At 36.3% G+C, this 25,301-nt stretch overlaps 1 protein-coding gene across 2 annotated transcripts in view; it reads left to right on the plus strand.

The window, feature by feature from the left end:
• ANAPC10 (anaphase promoting complex subunit 10) overlaps positions 1-25,301 on the plus strand; it is a 266,250-nt gene that overhangs the window by 27,298 nt on the left and 213,651 nt on the right. The window contains exon 5 of one of the 2 annotated variants that reach the window (XM_062574767.1): positions 14,012-14,289. The exons of the other annotated variant lie outside the window; for it this stretch is intronic. Within the exon in view, the coding sequence (XP_062430751.1) occupies positions 14,012-14,242 (231 nt within the window). The 3' untranslated portion in view covers positions 14,243-14,289. Of the gene's footprint in view, positions 1-14,011; positions 14,290-25,301 lie in introns of those variants that run through there. 2 annotated transcript variants of the gene reach the window in all.

The following is a 25,301-nucleotide window of genomic DNA, read 5'->3' on the forward strand; positions in this document are numbered from 1 at the left end:
GTCTTCTCCATTTCTGTAGTATGTTCCAGTGCTCTCTTTCAGTCTGTTTTTGTTCTCTTTCTGTATGTTCCTATCTGCTTTTTCACTTTCTGCTGTCTCACACTTTGGTTCACCCTGCTTCACTTCAGTAGATGGCTGAAGTGCTGCCTTTTTCCCTGAGAGTGGCCTGACTGCCCTAGAAATTGTAAGAGATTATATCTTTATTTTGGATGGATACTGTTTCAAAGAGGAACTAAGGTTTTTAGATGTCAGTACAGGAATAGGTTGTTTCTTGCAAACCATTTAAATTGAAGTACTTTATCAGGTGAAGAGATGAATGTACTTAATGCCTTAAGCATTTGAGAAACCATTCACAGTCTCCTTCAGCTGATGATCAAACTGGAAGATGCAAGGCAAGTTTTTTTTCTGTTTGCTTGTAGAAGAAAATATTAGACGAGATCTATACTTTCTCCTCTCTAAAGCAGTTAGACATTTGTTATCGCAGAGCATGTTAGCTTTTGAGTGTTTTATTTCCTTGATTATGTAATCCTTACGTAAAATGTAGTATTTTACATTCTAATTTAAGAATGTGTTTTATGTGGTCTGGAAACTATTACAGGCATGTTCAAGGCTTACAAATGCATATATTTTAATCATTAGTAATAGCCAGACTTTCCATTTGAAGAAGGTGGCAATCTGGCAGCAGTAGTTTACAAAACCAAAAGTGTTAGTAAATTTGGATATAGTTTACCTGTGGTTGATAAACAATGGCTGAAAGTTTGAGTCAGTCATAGCATTTAGTTATCCAGGTTTCTTTTGAAGTTATTGGGAGCTACTGCAAAATTCTTTGTTCTTAGTGAATCTGATCTTAATGTAAAAGTCGTAGCAATAATATTCCAATATTTAGACTAGGTTCGAAGAGGACTAAGAACAAGAAAGTTGGAGAAAATAGTCAATTTCATAGGAGGATAGAAGTAAGGCAAACTAGGACATCTTATATGTGGCAACAAGACTTTTGATAGCTTTGGGGGACAGGAGTGAGGAGATATGATTCCAGAAATAATATTGTTAGCAAAAAAAAAGTTTGAAGAAATGTTGTTGTATTATCAGTATGTTAGACTTCAGCCTTATTTCTCTTTCATGTTTCACAATAGAATGAGCCTGCCTGAATAAGTTTGGTTCTTTAATGGCTGGAAATAGATTTAAATTTGAAATAATTTAACCTATTTAAAATCAGAATGATCTGTAGTCTTTAAGAGTATGTAATATGTTTTTTTTAAAAAAAGTTTTTTGCCGCTATCCTTAGATGTAGCATGAGGGGATGGGAAGGGTGAGGAAACTGAAGTCATTTTATGTCCGGTAATAAATAAAACACAAATCTGAAAATGAAAATTTTAAACATTTTGAATAGTGAGTTAACCTTAACTAACTAACTGTTAAACTGTGCATCACTTCCGTTGTTACGAAATCTTAGTCCACGTGCTGACCCGTATTCTGATAGTTCTGTCATTAAAGGATGTTTTAGGTTGTGACTAAAATTTCAAATGCAGAGTGCTATCTATGTAAATTAGATGTTTTTCTTTCAAAAGAAGTCTTATTTTTTTTTTCCTCTTCTGATTAGGTGAAGGTTACTGGAAGGGTTTTCAAAGAACTCATGAACTACATCTACTGTGTTTATGCCATAATCTTCTCTTTTTACAACAATGGATTATTTAAATGTGTTAGAACTAGGAATTTCTATATACTGTATCATCACACAGCATGCCAAAAGTATGATTTATAGCAGTCAGTCACATGCCAGACTTCTGCTTAGTAGGATATTTACCTGTTATGTGTTGTCTTGTGTTTACAGGTCTCTCCTCTAGTGGTTTGTATGTGAAATAAAAAACATTGCATGTTGAGATAACATTTTAGGGCTGAAGTGCTTTCCAAGAGGTACAAAATGTATGACTTCACTAAATTAGACTTTAATTTTTTAAGTGTGCAGTGCTGCCTGTATGTTTTCTTTTCTTTTTTTTTTTTTTTTTTGTAAAAAATCTATACTGTTTTTCTCCTGTGTGCATCTACAATACTCTGAGCTAATGATAACTTTATTTGGATGATGCCCTGGTTTAGGAGAAAAAATTTTTTTGAATTTCCTCCCTACTTCTGTCTATGAGACTGCCTGTATTCTGTAGAGCTCGCATTTTCAGCAAGCCGTAGTTGCTTTTCTTACCATTCACTTCTTAGGGCTAGACTTCTCAGATACAGTCTGTTTCAATGTCTGCAACATGGACTTTAAACAGCCTAGGTACCAGAAGTAGGCAAACTGAAGCCGAAAGTTTGTTTTGGGCTGCATTACCTATTTTTGATGCTGTCAGCCAGACCACCACTCTAGAGCATAAGCTCAAGATTTTTGTTGCTTTTTCAGCTTCAGTGTGCTATCTGCCAAGCTTAAGGGAAATAACTGATTCACATTGGAGCCAAGTCTCTGTAGGTCTGAAAGATTTCCCTTGGTAATAGGAGTCTTCTCAAGCTTTAATAGCAGTGCACCTGCAAAGGTATGGCATTCCTGTATACTTTGACAGCTGCCAGCAGGAGACTGCAAATGAGCTCAGGACATGTTTGCCTTTCCTTTCTCCACTCTTGACTGATCCTTAAATGAATAATGAAAACCATCTTTTGTTAAATCAGAGACCCTAACTTTCACAATTGTTATGACTTATATCAGTTGAAGATAGTGTTAATTCCAGTGATGGGTTTCTGTTAAGATTGAATCTGTTTGAGCTAAATCCAAACTAAGTTTAGATGATTTAATTCTTAAGTAGTTATTGCTGTTGCTTAAGGCCTAAAATGTTAATGCAAGTCTTTATTTCCCTACATGCGCATTTGAAACTCCATGCTAGACTGTGTTGTTACTCTCTATATTTCTTGGTTTAGTAACTCTGCTTTCCAAAGGGATAGGGAGCGGGTTTTATTATTTTTCTTATGCTCCAGTGGACAGGATACAATGAGAGGCACTCCCCTAAAGAGAATTTAGTTTTATTGATATGTCAAGCATTGGTTGTATCATGTGAAAATTGAGGTAACCAATCTACAGGAAAAATAAGATTTTTAAAGATGCTGGACTTGAGAACCAACTCTCCAAACCTGCTTAGCATTTTTGCCTATCTCTGAAACTTCATACACATCTTGGGATGCCTCACATCTTTTATGTAATGAATTGAGAGCCGCTTAAGCATAATTCCTTGTAGATCACTAGAATTCTGTATGTGGTACAACAACAAACACATGAAAACAGTGTTAGTTTTTCCAGAGTCTTTCTCAGCAAAATCTGTGACAAATTCGTAATTATCTCTGTCGATCCATCTTCTCGAGTCAAGACTGCATCTTTCAACCAAATTTCAGTGTGTGAAGTGTTCCAAGACTGTCATCTGACTTCTTCCTTTTTACTTTTCTTTTGATTGTTTTTCTGCTTTCCAGAGTTAAGTAGACAGTTGTTTCTCAAACTGCAATTGAATAACACAAGGAATAAGACAGTTTTGTCTCACAACTGTGTGGTAGCTGTGCATTTGGCAGGCTATTCATCTCTCAGGCTGCATGTACCTGATTTTGGAAGTACTGCAGGCAAGTATTCTGACCACGTAGATGCAGGACCATGAGTGTGATAGCGCAGGTGGTGGTTGGTTAAGTACCATGGACAGGGTCTCCTCCAAGTGTACGTCCAGACGATTCATTTATCAACATAGCAGACTTCTGCCAAAGTGACTTCATCTTCTGTCAGTTTTTCATGTGGGCAGTTTAGTAGAGCCTTAACCACTTTTCAGGTGTCAATATTTATGACTCTTTATCATCCCATACTTCTGAAGCCATTGTTTTTCACATGAGTCAGAGTCGTGGCAGTCTTGATGTCCCACTGTTTGTGCAATTGTACTCTGTTTTCTCACATCTTACAATAAGTTTGTGCATACTTACTCACCATAGGCTTTTCCAGTCTAAGACTTAATTGGTGTGCTCCCAATCCTTTGGTATATCAATATTTTTAATTAATTTATCTTTGAAGTCTTCTGAGAGTAATGAAGACGACAGTGGGACCTGACTGTCCCTGCTTAAGGTTTTATGAATTCAATTTCAATGCTATATTTTCCCTAAGTTTATTCCCATTGTGTGAAGTTCTGATTGAATCAATGAAATGTATTGGGTAAGAGACTACATTGTTGTATCAACAGAACCAAATCATCATTCCAGCTGTTCCCTGCTTTTTTTTTTTTTTTTTTTTTTTTTTTTTTTTTTTGTAGGGGGAAATTCTAAAGATCAGAGCATCTTGCTATAAAATATCAAAATGGGTCATTCAGTGGAACCATTTTACTAGATGGCTGGTGAATCTTTCAGTAAGTGGATTTGAGATTGTACCATAGCTCAGTTGGCATGATCTGCTTACCTGAAAAACATACCTGTTTACACTGCCCACTTATAGATCACGTAGCATAACCTGCTGTTATCCACATCTGTCAAACATGCATTGTGCTTTTTCTGTAAGGTAATATATAACAATCTCTGTTTGAGCATCATAGCTGCTAATCTTTCCCCACCCTGCACAATGGATGTGGCTGATATAACCCCAGTGTGGGTAACTATCAAATGTTGTTTTTATTATTATTTTATTTATTTATTTATTTACGAAGAGTAAGTGTTTACTTTACAACACTGCCAAGAACCAGAACCTCAGTTACTGTTGTTTGGCTGCTATGATTGAACTTTCCCCATTGTTTTCAGAAACTGTAGGAATTTAGGAAATTGTAAGGAGATGAGAATGGATCGAGGTATTTTTCTTTTGTAGGGGAGCACTGGGCAGCCTGGGACTTGTACATGATACTGATAAACACTATTTTGGGGAATTAAAGTTCTGAAGAAGTGTTTTGCATCCCTGAGATGATGCTGAAAGAGGAAATAGACTGGTAACTTCATATCCTGGTTTCTGTTGGATGGCCATGACAAACTAGTGTTGATGTGCAGGTTGTAAGTGAAAATAATGATCTGGATTGGGGTGAGAGGGCTAAAATCGTTGCTGGTTGTGTTTTTGTTCTTTGGTGGTTTTTCTTTTTAATTTGGGACCAGACCTCAAAAAGATTTGTCATTATGGATAGTGTTAAACTGTTCTTTGTGCAGATCTGTGTTTATACTACTACATCAGTAGGGTTTTATATGCACAAAAATAACTCATGAGCTTTCAGTTGTACTTGCGTAGAAAACTTGTAAAGTTTGGAACTAAAAAAATACTATCCTTTAATGTTTTTATGCTACTTGCTAAGTATTGTTTTAAAATAAAAATCGTGTGTGACTTAAGTCCTTTTCCCCTCACATTCCGTTGCTCTTTTACAGGTTGGCAAGTGTATTTAAAATTTGGCAGATCCCATTTTGAAGGATCAGATAGTTATAGCGGAGTAACACTGCATTAGCTGATGCTTTTTATATCAGAGGATATGGCTCCTGTCTTTAGATGTGTCTTTTACCAAGAGTTTGCAGTGAAAAATCTTTGAAATGGTAGTGAGCTCTTTTTGTATGTTAAACAAAAGTGCAAGTGTTGCTTTATGGAGCATTTTATAAAGAATACTTAATTTTACAAGACTTTTACCACTTCAGTACAGAAACGAGTAAAATGAAAACAAGCTGTGGGTGACTCTGGACAAATACATGTTCTCTTATAACCAGCTTAAGTACATGGACTTGACACGCTTGACCATTTGACCATTTATACTCGTATCAATGTTTCAGAATTCAGCAAGATATGTTGAAAAATGATCTGTGCAAATTGAAATTAGATTTAATGCACTTCTGAAAATTTTACCTTTTTTGTAGTATATTTTGATATTTTTTGTAGTTTTTCCATATTGCGTTACTGAGCTGATGGAGTGCTGTTCTAGCAAATCTTCAGTGACTTTGTAATCTAGTTGATGTTCATATTACTTTTAGGCTCAGATATTTATTTTGTGCCAAATACTGATTTTGGTACACTACATCAGTAAATGTTACTTTTTCAGCTTAGCCTGTGTATTTAGTTGTTTTTATTCTGATCAGATACAACCTTTTAATATCTAGGCATTGGACTGTTTTAATTTCTAGAATACACTAAAGAAAAGGATTATTTAGAATATTTTACAATGATCTTTGAACTTCTAATTTGACCTCCCCAGTCTTCCCCAAAATTATTTCTTTCAGCTCATTTGAACAAGATGTTATGTGTTATATGAATCCATAGCATTTGCAGATTTTGCTGCCTAATATAGCTTCTTCTGTAGCCCTTCTTCTGTCTGCCCAAATTACAGAATCTTCTTGAGAGATGGGCTGAGTTCCTCTAGACTCTTCAAGAACTACCGTTTGGAAAATGGAAAGCTTCTCATACCTAATGGACTAAGTGAGATTTCTTGACTGTTTAAGGAGGTGACTGATTAAGACCACAGAGTCACCTCCTTAGGTGGTCGTTGCTTCGTTAGAGCAAAGTAGCATGCTTTTCACAGTGGACTCTTTGAGCATATTTCTGTGTTTCTTGTTAAGCTGCTCATGTGGTGTCCCTCCTTTGACTCACTTGGAACTTGTGAAGTTTCTTTTGGATCTGCTTTACTTTTTTGCTGGAACTGGTGCATCACTGCTATTAACTGGTTCTCTTCCTTCCTAAGTGAAGTGATGGCTGAAGCCCAAACTCTACTACTTCATGTGTTGACAGTTTCAATACTGGAATTTTGCAGAAATCTATTGATTCTAAATCCTGGTAGCTACATGGTAGGGCATAGAAGTTATGGAAAGAAAACTTTGAAGACAGGGCCTGCCTTCTTTCTTTTTGCCAGTCTTTGTAGAAAAGTATTTGTGTAGCCATAGAAAATCTTAGCTAAACAGGGAAAAGTCTTTTCCATACTTGATCCCTTGGAGAAGGTTTGTGTATTGATAAATACTTAATTTCTGAAAATGGTATTCATTTCCTCTGGAACTTGTTTTTTTATTATAATCTTCATCTGCTTGGAAGAATATGTTATTTATTAAATCACTTACTGCTTTGAAAAGCCTTTTTAACTCATTATTATAAAGAACTAGTAAAGCATATAGAAAAGAACTACATTTATGAAGAAGAATCTAGCCACTACTTTTAATTTCAAAGGTGGCTAAAAGGTCACTAAAATAACAAAAATGCCTGAAGTACAATGAGGATTCATATAACAAGCTTTGACAGTTTTATGAGAAAAGTAGGAGCAAATTAAATGTTGTTTGTTTTCTCAATATGTTTTAGAGGCAGTCATAGGAAATAATACATTGTCATTGTGATTTAGTAGTACTGACAATCTAAAATAAAAATGTGATCAGGTACCAACATTTTAAAGGGAAGTATGTTGTATCATGTTGAAGATGTAGTGGTAGCAGTAACTCTTAGCTCTGTGTTGGGGCACATGTTTAGGAAGAACGTTTTTCCTCCAGAGGAAAAAAGTGCAGAATGATTTTCCTTTTTTTATATTCTCTGAGTAACTTACTCCCTTGGAGTTTGGGAGCCCTCCCTAATGTAGTCTGGAATGTGTTTATAATAGTCATCAATTTGAAAAAACATTTTTAACAGTCTTACTCTTTCTGTATCTTCACAAAAAGGTATCTTCAGAAGGCAATAGAAGTTGTGTGTTGTTTCAAGGATGTTCATTACTACAAATATAACAAATAAGTATTAGAAACCTAGTAAAAGTATCAGCTTGAATTAAATGCCACTTTGAAAAGACCACCAAGCATAGAAAATGGGCCAAAAATTCAGTTTAAGTAGGCAATAGAAAAAGCAATAGAAAAAATGTTTGCATAAATTATTCATTTAGATGCAACAGAGTGTGACTCTTGAGTGTGAAACTAATTAATGAGCAGGCAATTTATAGACTTCTAAGTGCTTGAGCTCTAAAATGCACTATAAAGTGCATAGCCTATAGGTATTGAATTAGTCAACTGTGACACCTAAAATGGTGAAAGGTATGGGAAAGACTGGGGAATGATGTAAGAAGACTTTACTGTCTTTAATTGGTAGATGCTGTTTTAGGCAGTTGGCTGCGGGGAAATCATAAAGAAGCTGCTACAGCCAAGATGTCCCTGTGTAAGAAGGCAATAAGGGTTTATCCAGTCCTTGTTTCAGTTTAATGAACACATAAAATTAGTGTATTTAGGAACCAGAAAGACTAGCCAAATCTTACTAGATTGAAATAAATCACCTCAAGAAGCAATAAAGCTAACTGTTCAACTCCATATTTTAAAACATGTTTTGTGAGGAAAAGGTTGGTGCATGATGCTGAAATTCTTCAGTCATTTTTTGCTGTCTGGATTATAACATCATTTATATTACCTGTCTTACATGTTCTCTTCTAGTTGGCTTCCTGCAGTTTGCAGGTAGCATGATTTGCTCTCAAATTCTTCTGTCACCAAGCAGGATTCTATGGTTTCCAAGATCTTTTTTTTGTTTGTTTTTTTTTCTCCCCTTCCTTCTCCCATTGAGTTGTCCAACTTCACTTGAGTTATTCTTTTAGGTCTGATTTATTTTGGAAATGTGGCTTTTATATCACTGTATCCATCCTCTCTTCTGTACTGTTATTGGCCAATTTCAGTTAAATTTAACAAATAAATCAACAACAAATAAGTAAGATAAATTAGTTCCTAACATGTTTTTGAAACCTGTGGGTTGGCTAGAGGAGAGTTATGTTCTGAGGGAAAAAGTACCTCGTCATCTCAGCCATCCTCAGAAGCAGTAGCAGCTGGCTGACCAGGCAGCACACAGCTTCTAGTCAGTACATAGAGCTGCAAACTGACCGCAGCTGGGCTTTCACTTGTCCTCCTGCCCAGGGTGGAAGTAATGAGTCTGGAGTAAGCACTGGGGATAAATGTGCAGACCAAAACCTTTCACTAGCTCTAGTCATCTTTTAGAAGATCCTGTTCTGCCCAGCTATTCTACTGTGCCTCGGTCTAGTCAGGGTGGTCTATATGCTGCCCTTAGCCTATTCGTGCTGTTAATACTGAATTGGACACTCTCTCTTTAGTTAAGTGGCTAACGCAATAGTTTTAACATTATGCTGCTACAAAAACATTGATAATTTCCATGTTAAACTGAAGGAAGAGGTATGTATGGATTTTGATTTCCTACTGCATAGGCGGCCAGCAAAGCAGTGTAGAATATACTTCCTCTTAAAGTTTTGGACTCACATTTTCTCATCTTTCTGAAGTTTAAAGTCATTTTGGCCATCATCTTTTGATGGTTTGCACCTTACATGATCAAAAACTCATTAATTGCAACAGTAGCTTTGCCAAATGTATGTGGAATTATGTAGAAACCTCTGGACTATGCAAGAAAATAATAAAACAGAGCTATTAAATTTGTTGGGAAAAAAATCTATTGATAATTATACTTTGCTTCTCAAAATATCATGGGTTGCTGGAGTGAGAGTATGTCCCTGTATAAAGCTATAGCACGCAGAGAACAGGAAAAAAGAAAGCAATGGAGAAAAAGCAAGAGAAGCAATAGATAGGAGTATATAACGGCGGCAAAGGACAGGTGAGTCTGACTTTCCATTTCATTTTTTACCCCTTTGTTCTTGTTTTGTTTTACTTCTATGCACTTTTTTGGGGGGCAACCACTTGTCACAAAATTTAGAAGACTAGATTTAAAAAAGCAGCTATTAGCATATTGTAGTCTAGAGCTGCAGAAACTGCCCTGAGTTACTAATATTTAACTCATATTTGTAATTCTTTTGTTCTTCTTTTTGATCTTTTTCTGGTAAAACACATATAGATTAAAAACTGGAGGTTTTTTGTTTACTCAAGTAGTTAGTAACATAGCTGATATTTAAAGCTTTCCTGGAGAACAGTTAGTTGTAACTGAATCTTACTCAATGGATGGCCTACAAAAAATACAAGGAAAAAACTTTAAAATGTGGCATATTCTCATAATGGACTTCTGCCAGTGAGTCAAAGTAAAACATCAACATAGTGATTAGTGCTTTTAAAGAATAGAGTTAACAGCAGAATCAACTGAAACAGGTTTAAAATTTAAAATGTAGTATTTATTCTAGGTAGTGGCTAGTGTCACCTGTACTTACGGTTGTATAACCCTTCCCATTATAAGGCTTAACTCTTAGTTCATATCTTTTGCTGAACTTCAGGCTGAGATTTTTCGATGCTAGATGTCTGATTTGGGTTGAATTTTTTGAAAAGTTCAGCAAAAACAGTTCTGTTCCAAGAATAAGGCTGGTGAAAAGTATGGTATTTTGCTTGTGTGAAAATATTTTGGTGTCCTTTCCCTTTGATGCTCCGGTGCCCCCAAGCTCTGAGGCAGGAATTTGAAACTTGGCAAGATTTCAGCCTTTGTGTTGAAGATGTGCCTTTTGCCTCTCTTATAAAAATCTCCTCAAACTTCCAGGCTGGTTTACAAGGCTTTGAAAGATTGCCATTTGCATGGGCTTAATAGGAATTTCTTAACTTCTCTGTAAGTTTCCTTTAGACTCTGTTCACACTGGGAGTGCTCTAGGCAGAGTTGAGCTGGATATTTCATCCCATTTCTGCTACAGATTGTAATCACAGAATCAGTAAGGTTGGAAGGGGCCTCTGGAGATCATCTAGTCCAACCTCCCCGCTCAGCAGGGTCACCCAGAGCATGTTAGACAGGGTTGCAGCCAGGCGGGCCTTGAAGATCTCCAGAGAAGGAGACTCCACCACCTCTCTGGGCAACCTGTGCCAGTGCTCCGTCACTCTCACAGGGAAGAAATTCCCCCTCATGTTCAGGTGGAACTTCCTGTGCTTCAGTTTCTGCCCATTGCCTCTTGTCATGCAAGACAGGCTGGGTCTGGTTGCTAACATGAACAACCTCTGTCTTGTATTACCACTGCCTATTTCATTTCATCCTGTTCCTTCTCACTGCTGAAGGACTTGGACTCTTTGAAAAATGAAACTGTCTCACTTGTCAGAAAGAACTTGACTTACCTGGAGGGGAGGAATTTAGGAGCGTGTGCATGAGCGTGTGTGTGTGTATAAGCAGAGACAAACTTGATGAAAGCAGAGACTGGACAGTCTAGGTCACATTAGAGAGAAAATGCAGAAGGATATTGTGAGTGATTCTGGAACAAGGACTAGCAGGCAGGGATGAGAAAGAAATAAGGATGGATCAAAGACAGATTGATGGGATGGAGTGGAGCAGATTGTTATACTCTTAGGGAAATGGAGTAGAACAGTCTTTATCAGAGTGGATAGCCTTCCAAATCTTTAGCAGAACTCCTGATCTCTGGATCACTACTTTGGTCACAGAAAATGTGCATCATATTGGCAAAACATCCCTCCTCTTTCCCTTTCTGGGGGATGCTCCTAGATAAGAATTCTTAGTCTATTTTTAAACTTTAGTAGTTGAGTGGGTCTTGTGGCTTTAACTATTCTGTTGAACTGTATGGGCATCAATCTTTTTAAAAAATCTGTTAAAGAGGAAGTTACATTACAGGAATGCTATTTAGGTGGCCAAGATCGAGAGTGTTTTGTTGTTGGTGGTGTTTTTTAGCATTTAAGTCTAGCTAACTCAGATTTCTTGCATTTATGTGTAGTAGTACAGTCTCTAATTACATCACAGGACTTTGAGCAACTTCTTCCAAGAAGCAATTATTTCATTGGAATGGTGAAAAGGGTCAATTATGAGGATGAGTCCAGGGTTTGAGCAGTGAAGGATATGTATTCATCTGTTACAGAATTTGGAACATGTGCAACAAGTGAAGCAGAAGAGATTTCAGGAATAAAAAAGGATGGCTTTGTGGCTAGGACAATTGAATGCTGCTTGAAGAGTTGTGAGCAATCTGTGCTTTAACCATGGTGTTTTTACATTATACATTTAGATAGCAGTGTTCATAGGTGGCAGCTCATATGTTCTGAATGTTACAGTGACTGATTTAAGATGATTTTGCAGAATTGTTGAACAGTGAAACTGCAAGTGAATTTAATGGGAACTAAACATCATATAAAATACTAAAAACTTTAAAAATCAGGTCCAGAATATCTCAGATCTGACAGCTGAAACTAAGTGACATTTTGATCTAAACATTGTTCCCTGTTTTTACTGATGTAGAAATTAGCTAGAAATTACTTGTCCCATAACTGTAGAAGGACTCAGGAAGAAATTGATTGCCTTTCTAGCAGAACTGGAAAATAATATGCTATAAATAAAGCGTTTGGCCACTTCCCATTGATCAAGGTTGAAACAAAACATTGATAAGTATGTTCTTAAAGACTGTATCCTGTTACACTAAGGAGCACTTAGTAAAATTACATTGGCAACTTTTATAACTTTCAAGAGATTATCTTTATGACTCTAATAATCCTCTTAAAATAAGTGTGACTTTTCTGTGTGGATGTAATATGCATCCAACTTCCTTTTGTACAAGCACTTAGTTTTGCTGCTCCCTTGGGATCTCCTATGGTTCTGGAGGTGGAGTCATAATTTTCCTGTTAGCAATTTCTGTAGCAAGAAAGGGTGCAAATCTGAACTAATGGGATCTGTCTAAAACTGAGAGTGTCAACCTATATTGATGTATTTTTGTACCGTGTTAATTACACTTGGATCAGTGTAGAATGGATTGAAAATTTTTGATCTTTGAAAGTTTGGTTACCTATAATCTCTCTAATTCTTTTCAAAACTGTAAGGCTTTTGTCATAGTACTATAGGAATAAAATTGGTTCCTATAAATCTTATCCTTCCTATGTAGTGTGGAGATGTAAAGAATACTGCTCTAAACAGTTGACTGCTACCCCACCATGATAAATTTCCCTATGTAAGATTGCTTCAACAGTGCATCATTTATTTCACTTTGTAAAGCCAGCTGTTGCCTGCAGTGTAATATGGGAAAGAAAGAAAGAAAAAAGAAAAGTGTGGTGAGGATTTTTTAAAGGGATAGGGTTACACAACAAAGCAGTGACAGGATGTTGCTGGAAGTCTAGAGGCCCCAGGAGACCATGACTCCATTTTTCTCCAGGAATGAAATGCTCTGCTGGTGGGTCTAGTGAGTGTAATGCTTTGGAAAGCCTGCAGCAGTGGAGAGAAGCCTCTCTTAAGGTGAAGGAATCTGAGTCTCCCTTCCTTTGTACCTCCCTCCTTCACCCTTATTTTTGAACATTAGAAAAGCACTCTTGGGTCACTTGCTCACAGTGCTTGGTATTGCTTCTGAAACAGTAGAACTCATGTAGGTCTTCTGAGAGTTTCAACAAAGGCAAGGCTTTTAAAGCATTTGATAGGATGTTTGTTATGCAGTATTTTCAGGAGAAAGATGGGAACTGTGAGCTGCTCACAGCGTAGATCTTCCACAGAGGAAACAAGCTACAAGGAGGAGAAAGTCTTTCCTTAGCTGTGTGAAATCCACTTCCTCGTGGAGAACTGATTTTTTTTTCCCCAATACTTCTCTTGTTCTCTGCTCTTCCACATGTGTTTTGAGCTGTGGTTTGAAGTTGAGTAACTAGCTTTTATTTAAAGCAGTTACCATACTTCTGCATAACATCTAGCTTGATTTCAGTCTGCTGACGTGTCAGTGAGGTGAATTAAAATTAACAAAATTCTATTGCAGTTTCATTTGACATCAGTTTCTGTAGGATTAGAATTAAAAAAGGAAAAACTAATCATACTGCACTTCTTGTGTGAAAGTCAAGACAAAATGGACCTCAGGATGCAGTTAAATGGCTGTGCAGTAATATTAATTGGCCAGACAGTGTCTGACACATAGGCAGTTATCTGGTGATATGAAGCCTGTGAACTATCCTGTATTTTTCTTCTGTTACCTTCTGTGTTAGCTTCTGAAGAGCAAAAGCAAATGGAACTCTAGTCAAACTGAGTTGTATGCAATTACAACAGCAGTAAATTAGCTGCAAGTCTTGCACTGTATTATTTCAAATTCATTTGGAAAATAACTAATCATGACCCATGAGAGACTGTTCTGTGAAACTTGTTTAATATGTGATCATTTATATTAAGTATGTTAATTGTTCCTGAATGTTTTGCTTTCTTTTGTCTTGTTTTTGACAGCAACTTGAATTAGTGGAACCAAGTGGTTGGATTCATGTTCCTTTAACAGATGCTCATAAGAAGCCTATTCGCACATTTATGATTCAGATAGCTGTTCTAGCTAATCACCAAAATGGAAGAGACACTCACATGAGACAAATCAAAGTGTACACGCCTGTGGAAGAGAGCTCTATTGGTAAATTTCCTAGATGTACAACAATTGATTTCATGATGTATCGCTCCATAAGATGAACTTTCTTAATGAGAAACAATAAAAGGAAATCTTCTTGATGACAGTATCATGTTTAAATATTCTAATATTTAAAATCAGGCTTTTTTAAGTGTGACTGTGTGTTTACATTTATACTTTGTATAATTTTGAAATAAAAAGTCTTATGTTACAGTATTTTGTAGTCTCTAACTTTTCATTACTTTGCTTGGAGTCTGCAGATGTCCTTGTACTGTTTGGGTCTGCCAAACCACCCTCCCCCCCCCACCAAAGGGAAAAAAAAAAAAAAAAAAAAAAAAAAAACTACCTCAGGCTAACTGAAATCAATAACTGATCTGATACAATGCTTAGTCTTTTGTCTTTTTTCCAGGCAATTTGTTTACTTAATGATCATGTGTGGGAATAATTGGTTATGTGTTGCTACTTTTTATTCCTTTGCCCCAAAGTCTTTCTTTTTAAAGAGCATTCAGCTTGAACAGGCATAGTTTATAGATATTACCTGTCATTCGTCTGTCCTTGCTTATGGTAAGTAATGTGTTCTATCTTTTTCTGTGCATTTTTTGTTTACTTTTTTTTTCTGCTTTAATATCTCTCTTCATTGAGTTAGCCTTCTGTGCAACTGCAAAGGAGATGATAATCAAATGATGAGAAGTGGATCTTTCCAAACTCCTCAGTATAGTATATAGATCAATATAGAAATGTTGAGTGTTTAGGTTGACTTGGCAGTTGTAGTACAACAGGAAGAGACTTAGGAATGCAGCAGCACCATTCCTGATGGTTTATTTCACTGTATTTGTGGCGGCTGGTCAAACAACGATAACCTCCTCCAGAGGAGGAAAGAAGACAATAAGAGAAGAAATGGAAGGCTGACAATGGTGAGAACACAGCTGTTGAAAACCTTTATATACTTAATGAAGTAAGCTATGTTTATTGAAAAGTTTTGACCTTTGGTTAAACTCCATAGTTATAGGAGGATAATTGAAATGTATTTTTCCTGCTAATGTACCTTTTAGAGAAGTCAATGACTAAGCTGAGTTTTCTGTTAAATGTGGATTCAATCATTTCAGGAGTACATAGCAGTGTAGAGTGTCATAAAGTAAAGGCAGAATCAACAACAGAAGCTGATTGAACTGATGCTTTTCACCGATCTGTCCAGTGGATTATATAATACCATATCAAGAAGTTGTTTTATGTTCCGTTCACTTGTTTGAAGCAGAGTTCTGGTTTGTTTTTCTTTTGATGCACCTCTTTGCATTTTTATCTCTAGGCAGAAAATATATTCTGAATTTATCTGGTTATTGTTCCCCTTACTCCTGCTCTGCCTCAGTGCACTTTATTTCTTGACCTTTAGAGAGATGTTCCTGGTTTTGCTGCTTTTCAAGGGCTCTGCACACATGCAGGATAGGTGCCAGGGTTTGTCTCCAAAATGCAAAATTCTTATTCTTAAGAATGGAGTTGAATTAACTGAATTCCAGCCTGACTACATAACCTACTACCCTGGACTTGCTGGGGCTTTTCAAGTGGATGTAATAACCTTTGCTGTCTATACTAAACTGAGTGATACTAAGCTTTACTATTGGGGAGGAGAACTGCACTTAAACTGTATATAAATTTCAAATTATATGCAATCTCTTATTAAATTTTAAGGTGTACTTGGGTCTGTAGAGGCTAAGAATGAAGTTGCATGGTATTCTTGTATCAACAGCAGATTCAATCTGAAGTTAAAATACTCCAGCATTTTGTTTCTACTTTTTTTTGCAAGAAGTTACCATCTCCATAGTGTGCTTTTGCAAATGCTTCTGTAGCTGCTCTCTAAAATTAATCTATGGAATCATTGGATCATTGGGCCTTTAAAATATATCTATTTTAATTATTGTGTGGAAGAAAGTAATCTGTAGTAAGAATACAAGAGTGAGCAGTGGCGCATGATGAAGAAGGGTGTATATTAAAAGGGAGAATGCAACTGGTGAACTCTTCAACCACTGCCAACAGAGTCATAAGATTTCATCGGGCATGAAAGGTGACACAAAACTACAAGCTTGTTATTGCACTTTTTATCTTTCTCTTTGATATTTAGTATTACTGCAAACAAGTGCAAGGACCATTCTAAATTCAGCCTAAATCTTTTCTATGTTGTGTTTTATAACACAACATATGTACTTGTCTGTGCAAGTACATTTGTTTTTGTAACATTTTTAGTGATTATTTGCATAAAGAGTGCTGATTTTTTAAGTGATGAGATCCTAGAGGATTGTGTCTACTTGAATTAGGATAAACTAGTCTGCCAAAATATTACAGAAAGTTACTGCACGTACATTATGCATAGCTTCTTTTTTTCCCCTTTGTTTTTTTTCAGGTGTGCAGTTCTGTGGGATCTTAGCACTTAATTCTGGTGCTTATTCATGTAAAATTTCTCATTTTTAAGTTTAACCATAAAGCATAGTGATTTCCCAAAGATTATCTTTAAACTAGATGCCTATTTGGAAGTTTTCAACAAGTTCTGTGAAGTAGATGACTGCTAATCAGGGCAAGTCTGTAAGAGCTTGAATGTGTTAACTTTTCAGTGGAAAAGCTCATGGTAAGAGAAACATACACAACTGTACATTCTTATATAAATAATACTGATGAGTATTAGAACAATTTTGGCATTGATTTCTCATGAATTTGCGGTTTTCTCATGAAAACAGGAATATTTTAGCTCAATACTCACTTATTTTTCATAATCACTTCCTTCTCAGTCTGAAAAGAAGCTCCTTAGCATCCTTTAACAATATCTTACATTCAGAATTGTTTCTTAGTTGAGTTTTACTCACTCTTTCTCTACCTGCACATCTTAACTTCAGAAAGAGATAAGCCCCTATCACAAAACCTTTCCAGTAGACTCATGAATAAATCCTCAGATTTTATATGTATTTGGACATAAAAGCTTGTATTCTCTTTACATTAGTGATCCTCTCCAGCTGGAGACTAAGATTATAATGGATGTTTCTTTGCTATTACTATAGCAATATCAACATCTGATAATTTACCAAGCAACAACTCTTTAAGCAACTGAACCAATGGAGCTCAGCAAGTTTGTTTTTCAGATGTTAGGGAAGTTCTCAGAGTTGGATGTTGAGAGTAGTACTATTATGGAGAAGGGGACCCAGGAGGCCACCTGTGTTGCATCATGCTCTGTTGTGGCCCTAGCTTAAAACATTTGATACTTTATAGTACTTTGTGACTAATATCAAAAATGGAGGGAAGTACCAAGTCCTAGGAGACTAGGAAAACATAAATTCTCTTTCTTAACTTGGAATTCTCCTATGCTTCAGTAAACTAAGAATTGGGACCCCATCTCTAAAGTTGCTTTGCCTTTTTTGAAAACATCCTCCAGTAACTAACTGAGTAAGCACTTGTTTACTTTTCTTTCATGAAAGTCAGTGGAAGAGTGCTCATTCATTTCAGTGTTTTGGATTTGGTTATTTTGCATATTTAATTAAAGGTACCTTTTAAGTTGTCATTGATTTTTCTGTTTGTGAAGGCTAAGTCCTAGGCTTTCAAATTTTTGTTGTAATTTCACTTGCAGCATTGTCTTAGATTGACGATGTTACTTCTATAAGTTGGCTCTGTTTCATTTACTAAAGAAATTTTTCCATTTTGCATTTGTATACTTTGCTATATTTAAAAAAAAAATTTAATCGCAGAGTGCACTATAGCTGAGTAGCCGGCAGTTTTCTAACTTCAAGCAACCTATAAAAATAGGTCCTGAACTTGTGTTAAATTACAATATCAAAATTACAGAGCAGTTGAGAAATGAGATGTAGGAATCATCTTATTTTTAACTTGTGCATTGTTCTTTTTGTTTCTTTGTTTTCCCATGTACCTGAAACATTGTCTTTCATTATTGCAATAGGCAGCTAATTATATAAAATTCCAGATAGACTCATTGGAAAATTAGAATAGTAGAAAAGGATTAAACAGGAGGGTAATAGTATATTATATGTGGATTATTATGATCAGCTCTATTATATAGCTAACATCCAATCTTGATTACAGGAACCTCTTTTCCATATCTTTTCTTCTGTAATCTTAGACTTTGCTGAGTAGTCTTTTTTTTTTTTTCTTTTTCCTTTTTCCCTCTCTGCTCTCTGAGAAATGTTTGAGCAATCTGAGTAGCATAAGATGAAGAGATGAAGTACCACTGAAATATTTAGGAAAGAACATAAAAGGTTTTTGTTTTAAGAAATTATGACTTGGCAATAATTTTAACACCACTTGAATTCAAATAAAGTGCTTTAGGGCTTTTTTTGTAAGATACCTCATCAGGCCTTGAATTAAGTGCCTTGCAGAACAGAAATTTGATCCCTAGCGTAAGTGAAAGAGCCTTTCTTTAAGCTAAACCTTGACTTGAGTCTTTTTGTAGATACCAGAAAGAGGGAGGAGTTGTTTAAAGTTGTCTATCCTTTCACTGTGAAGTAAACTTTCTGATGATGATACTCTTTGAAAGAGAAATTTTGCAGTAATGCAATTTCTGCATATAACTCAAGTTGCAATTTTAAACTACATTTTATGGTCTAAATCTATGAGGTAAATGCTATTGCCAACATTGTGTCTGTAGGATACAGACATTATTATTATTATTTGTTCAGCTTGCTGTGTATTTACATTAGTAGGTCTCAGGTGGCTCTGGATCCAAACCTCACTTAGGCATGACTGACATGCTCAAAGCATCGCTTCCTGCCTAATTCTGTAGTTGTCAGAATTTTCACAAATAGGCGTGCTCTGAGGCTATGAGAAGCTTGGAGCTCTAATTCAAGTTCAAGTTATTGGGAACCCAACATCAAAACACATCTAGTCTGATCATTTTAACAGTTGACATATAGGAAGTTTTCTGATAATTAAAGGCTTAATTTGTAGTTGACATAATGAAGTATAAAAGATTGAAAACTGAAGTGAGTCCTTCTCTAGGTCTTGCTTTCCATCTGTATTGTAAAATTGTAAGGAAGTATTTGAAGCATCATGATTTTGGCTTGGAATCTATTCATATGCTAATGAGTCAGCCAGATGTCAAGATTGCCAGCGTTCATTAGTAAAAATGCATGATCTTTTATTTAATAAATAAAATAATAAAAGACACTGAAGGACCATGGAGAGCTACCCATTATTGGGAAGGCAAGTAATCATAACTTCATCTGATATGAAGTGAGCCACAACTCTAAGCAGTCAGCCAGTGCCTGAAAAATTCACACCTCTCACAAAGCAACAGCCATCAATAATTATTCAATCAGTAATTATGCAGATTCTAGAACTGCAAGCAAGTGGTGTGTTTGAGCAATTTATGCTACCACATTGTAAAGTAAGTTGAACTAGCTACAGAGCAACATGCTGCTTGCAGTGAGTCAGGATAGCAAGACTGGACCCATTACAATTTAGTCACATGTGCTATAAATAAAGAAGGAGAGTCAGAAGCAAGTGTAGTGGGCTTCTCACGAAATACTGAAGACTTCAGATATCAACCATAAATATTTGTCTTTGTTTCAGAAGGACCACTGGGTTCTTCTACAGCTCTCATTTTCAGAATGGATCTTGATTAGTAATATGAATAGTGAGATCTTATTGCTATACTAAGTCTAGCCTTGAGTGAAAGAACAGTCAGTCATCCTTGCTCCTATTGAGTCTTGGTCCGTGAATAAATTAGGAAGATTATTTTTAGTGAATCTTTGTCTTGTGTTTACCATCCAGATCTTCAAATTAAGTATGACCCCTCAGAATTCTTTGGAATTATTTGAGTGACCCTAGATTGACATTGGTATAGTTAGGTTTGCCTGAGTGTGAGAAATGCCTGGATGTATTACCATTCTGAAGAACACATTAGAATGCTGTGTTTCAAGAATGTCACTTGTTTAGTCAGTTTTTGGGTGGTGCAGCGGTAACCCTTGGACTCTTATTTCTAAGTTTTACTGTTATATGCAAATGATTATTAAATACTGATTATGTGATAGCTTGCAAGCATGCCTTATGTTCCTTTGCATGCATTCACAAAAATAGCTATTTTACCTAATACTTTAACTACCACGTTATTTTACTTCTTAAATTAAATACTCTAGGTTTTTACTGAAGTATAAAATAACATATATGAAATGAAAATGCTCATAATATTAAGAGAATGCATACTGCCCTCCAAAGATGGGATTCCTGGGGCTTCTAGGCAGAAATATTGGGTGCTCTGCTGTTAGTTTGAAATACTTAAATGTCCTGTTTAGCTCAGAAGGGTGTTAAGGTGCTTATATAAACTGTATAAACAATCATTAAACACTGTTCAATTAAGTAAGTTTTAAGTAATCCTTCATGTGACATATTTGCTGTAGTTCCAGGCAGACATTTCAACAAGCTGCTTTAAGTTGGCGTAACAATTACCTGTGACAGTTTCTCCATTTACAGCAAATGTTTTTTACAGCCAGTCAACAGTGTTAGGATGGCTTAGCTAGACAGAGGAGAAGAAAACTCAAGTAATAAAAGTGATGCTGATGCTAAATGCTACTAGAGGATATAATCCAGATACAACTACATATGAAATGAGAAAGTAAGATGGAGATCATTGATGGCATTGAATATCTGAACTCTAGTTTCACTGAAACTAGTTACAGCTAACTGTTAATTTCAGTAAGAAACACTTAGGCCAGTATTTAATACTTCAAGTAATTCAGTGATTTAAATGGGAGCAGTAAGTTCCCAGTTAATAGATAAAAACATGCCAGTGCTGAGCAGTTTTGAAAACTTCTTTAATACGCTTTCTTAATATACAGAACTCCTTTAGGAGTAAGTTTCAGGCAAATGCAATGTGACATTGTACATGTCACTTGTTAAAATCTGAAATGTAGTGTGTTAAAATTGGAAGGTAAAACTTCCCTAACTTTGTGAAAGACAAGCATAAGAACTATATGTGACTTAGGTTTTGAGTCAATTTATGCCTATAGATTCAGTTCTAGTTGTGCTAGTTGAAGAGGCATACCATAATCACCCTCAGCTGGTTATCTTCCCCCAATTTTCAGTAAAGCCTAGTGATAACTTCTGTCTATTAGCTGAGCTGTTTATGTGGGAGTTTTGATTTTTTTTTGTTTTTTTTTTGTTTTTCAAAATGTGCTGATTTACAAAGGTAGATTGTATAAACTATTTAAGTAGCTGAGGAATTGATCTCCAGTGAATGAGATGGTTCACGTATGTTTTTTTTAGCATACTTACGGGCTATTAATTCCTGGTAGGATAGTATGTGATGAGTGACTTGGCTTATAGATGAGGATGGGCTTGGAGACACTAGTCCTATCTAGAGCTGGAAGTTGTGTCCTTAGCCTCAGTAGTACTTAGCCTTTTTGTTGCTACTTTCTCGAGCTGAAGTTTGACTATTGAACTAACAAAAGCTGGAATGAAAAAGCACTGTTCTGGCTCTGCAGAGAGCCACATGTTCCATGTCAGTAAAAAGCTAGAGCTATTCAGAAGTTTATTCAACTCTTTGAATTGTTTTTGGTTATTGAAACTAAGCTAGTAAGAACAGGATTTAATTTTCTATTTTTTATCACTTTAATCAACCAAGGGGAGTAAGTCTAAAAAGAATTAAGTATTAGGAATTGAATAAAAATTTAATATAAATTCAGCTAATCAATGTACCTGCACAAAATGAGACTTGCAATGAAAAGCTGAAGTTCTTAACCAAAGGTACTACTAAAATAAAATCAATACTTAATATTAAGAGCTACCTAGGTATACTTAAGTATAAGGCTGTAATAGTGCTTGTGGGATAATATCTAGGTTACAGAATTGCCCAGACAAAATAGTTAATGGCTATTTCATTTCAATATTTGTACATCTTTGTAATGAAGTTTTGTGTAATCTATTACAAAATCACAGAATGGGTGAGGTTGGAAGGGACCTCTGGAGATCATCTAGTCCAACCTCCCTGCTCAGCAGGGTCACCTAGAGCATGTTAGACAGGGTTGCATCCAGGTGGGCCTTGAAGATCTCTGGAGAAGGAGACTCCACCACCTCTCTGGGCAACCTGGTCCAGTGCTCCGTCACTCTCACAGGGAAGAAATTCCCCTTCACGGTCAGGCGGAACTTCCTGTGGTTCGATTTCTGCCCATTGCCTCTTGTCCTGTCCCACGAACAACTGAAAAGAGTTTGTCCCCGTCCCCTTGACACCCTCCCTTCAGGTACTTGTACACATTGACAAGATCCCCCCTCAGTCTTCTCTTCCCCAGGCTGAAGAGGCCCAGCTCTTGCAGCCGTTCCTCCTAAGGCAGGTGCTCCAGCCCTCTGATCATCCTCACAGCCCTCCGCTGGACTCTCTCCAGTAGCCTCATGTCTCTGTTGTCCTGGGGAGCCCAGAACTGGACACAGTACTCGAGATGAGGCCTCCCCAGGGCTGATTGGAGGGGCAGGATCACCTCCCTTGACCTGCTGGCAACAGTCTTCCTAATGCACCCCAGGAGACCATTGGCCTTCCTGGCCACAAGGGCACATTGCTGGCTCACGGTCAACTTGTCACCCACCAGCACCCCCACATCCTTCTCTGCAGAGCTGCTCTCTAGAAGGTCAGCCCCCAGCCTGTACTGGTGCCTGGGGTTATTGTTCCCTAGGTGCAGGACCCTGCACTTGCCCTTGTTGGACCTCATGAGGTTCCTCTCCGCCCAGCTCTCCAGCCTGTCCAGGTCTCCCTGAATGGCAGCACAGCCCTCAGGTGTCTCAGTTGTTCCTCCCAGCTTGATATCATCAGCAAACTATTAAAAAATAAACCTCAGTTTGTTTGTTAACCTGGATCAGCAGAGCAGTAAGCAATGTAAAAAATAATTTGACACTTATAGCACTTTAATGACGAGGAATGATTTTGTAGAAAAAGTACTATCTAGGCATTTCAATTGGAAAACATTTCACCAAAGTAGTTTTATTTTCTATGTTTACATAGTTTTTGAAGGCATGATTTTAACTAAATCTTCTCACTCTTGGTTTAAATTGGTAAGACCTTTTGAGTAAAAGGTAAACTAAACTACTCTTTTGTAAAGCTATTAGTTGTCTGTTTTTTTCCTGTGCAACTACTTTAGGTAGCAGGCAGTCCTGCTACCTTTGAAAATCCATTGTAAAATAATTATCTGTTCATTTTAGTGCTTCAAGGTAGAACTTCTGTCATTGGATCACACATCTCAAGAGAATTTTACTATTTAAAACAAACCCACAAAATCTAATCCTGCAAATGTGTTTAAATTAACTTTCAGTTTATTGTCATTTTTCAGAGGCATAATGCCATAAACTGATAATAGGCTGGGATCTTATAATAGCTAGCTAGCATTCAGAAGACATATTCTCCCATATTTAATTAAGACTAGTCTTAAATGTCTCCAGCATTATGCTTCATCTGTTCTGTCGGTTGCAGATCTCCTACTAATTGGCAGATGACAGTGAAGATCTTCAGCTTTTTCTAGAGCTTTTTCAGCTTTTTCACAACTTATTGTGATCAGTGGTTTATAAGTGGTTTAAAATAAAATCTTAGTGTGTGAAAATGCTTACGTGCTACTTGCTGTTAATCTTCAAGTACAGCTATCTAGTCTTTCAATTAATTTTATATACCTTCTTTATTTTTAACTTCCCTTCAGTATACTGAAATACTGGGAGAAATTGTTTATTTTGTGATTGCTTCTTAACTAAGTCTCTTTCTAGCTCGTAGAAATGTGTAGAACTTCAGTGGAAGTTGTAAGCGTGTACACCAGATCGCCTTTGTGTATCCTTAGATTCCCAATTCCACTGTATTTTCAACTTTCAATCAAACTTTTTAAGCCCACAATACAGTAATGATGTAAGTCATCAAAAATCCTTTTTCCTAATAGTTTTCTTGAATAATCTCTCCTCTGTGCTACCCTCCCTAATCTTCCTTTTCTACCTGTGGTAGGTGTCTTGGTCTGATTCCTTCCTGCCTCTGATTTATTTGTTTTTTTATTTATTTTCTCCCAGACTTTCTGGGGTTTCAAGTAGCACTACTGTTAAACAGAAATCGTTTACATGGATATATCTGGAAACAGCACATTCTCTTGGTTTAGTAAATACAAACAAAGCATTTATGTCATCCCTGGGCCTCTCAAAAATACTGTTTTCTAAGTATATCATTCTCATTAAATATCTGTTTAGACTCTTTCCCTCCCGATAGAATAGTTTCTAATGAGAATACTAATTCTGCTTTTGTATTAACATAAATCAAGGGTAACCTCTTTAAGTCAATGGGACAGTTTAAATGAGGAGCGAGAGAGTCAGGTATAAATATATATATATAATGAAAAAAGATTGATACAAATATCTTGAAGGTCACAATGACAATTAGTTTTGTCTACGTTATCAAAAATTAGAATTGTTTGTATTCTTTGGGCAATCCTCCTTCTATACATTATGATGTAGTCTTAGTGTAGTAACCTACTGTATTCCCTCTCCCCTCAATCTTGTTTTTGGAATAAATCAAAATAGTATAGTAAAAAGAGTCTGTTACCTCTGGCTCATCTGGAAACTTGGTGAGTATGGTGTGAATGAGGTGGAATTTTGCAGAAAGGGAGAGATTTTTTTAATTATTATTAAGATAGAAGATTGCTTTTCTGGAGAGCAGGGATTTATCATTATTTCTAACACAATCAGTGTAGCAAAGCCACTTGAATGTTTTCCTAGGTAGTTGCTAATTGTCTGTTTCTTCTTTTTTATTGTCTGCTTTTAAAGCCCTGGTTCAGATTTTCTGAAGTATTTAGTGTTCTCAGATGTTGCTAAAGTCAGTACAAACTTGCTTTGAGCATCTAAAGTGTTTATATAATACCAACTGCTTTGGAAAAAATACTTCCTAGTTGTCTCATTTTGGATATCCAGAAGTGGAGGGTAATTTTATCTTAATCTCTGTGATTCTCAATGCTTTCATCTGTCCAGTAGGGATTAAACTGTAATTCAGAAGAATTTTGTGAATTTAATTTCCATACTGTTTGTCAAGCATTAAAGCTATAGGGATAAATACTCTAGAACAACTTGGAAAATAATAATTTTGGCTTTAGAGTGAGAACTGCATAATGTATAAGAATAAGG

This window comes from Rhea pennata, chromosome 4, assembly GCF_028389875.1.
Source record: "Rhea pennata isolate bPtePen1 chromosome 4, bPtePen1.pri, whole genome shotgun sequence".
NCBI classification, from domain to species: Eukaryota; Metazoa; Chordata; class Aves; order Rheiformes; family Rheidae; genus Rhea; species Rhea pennata.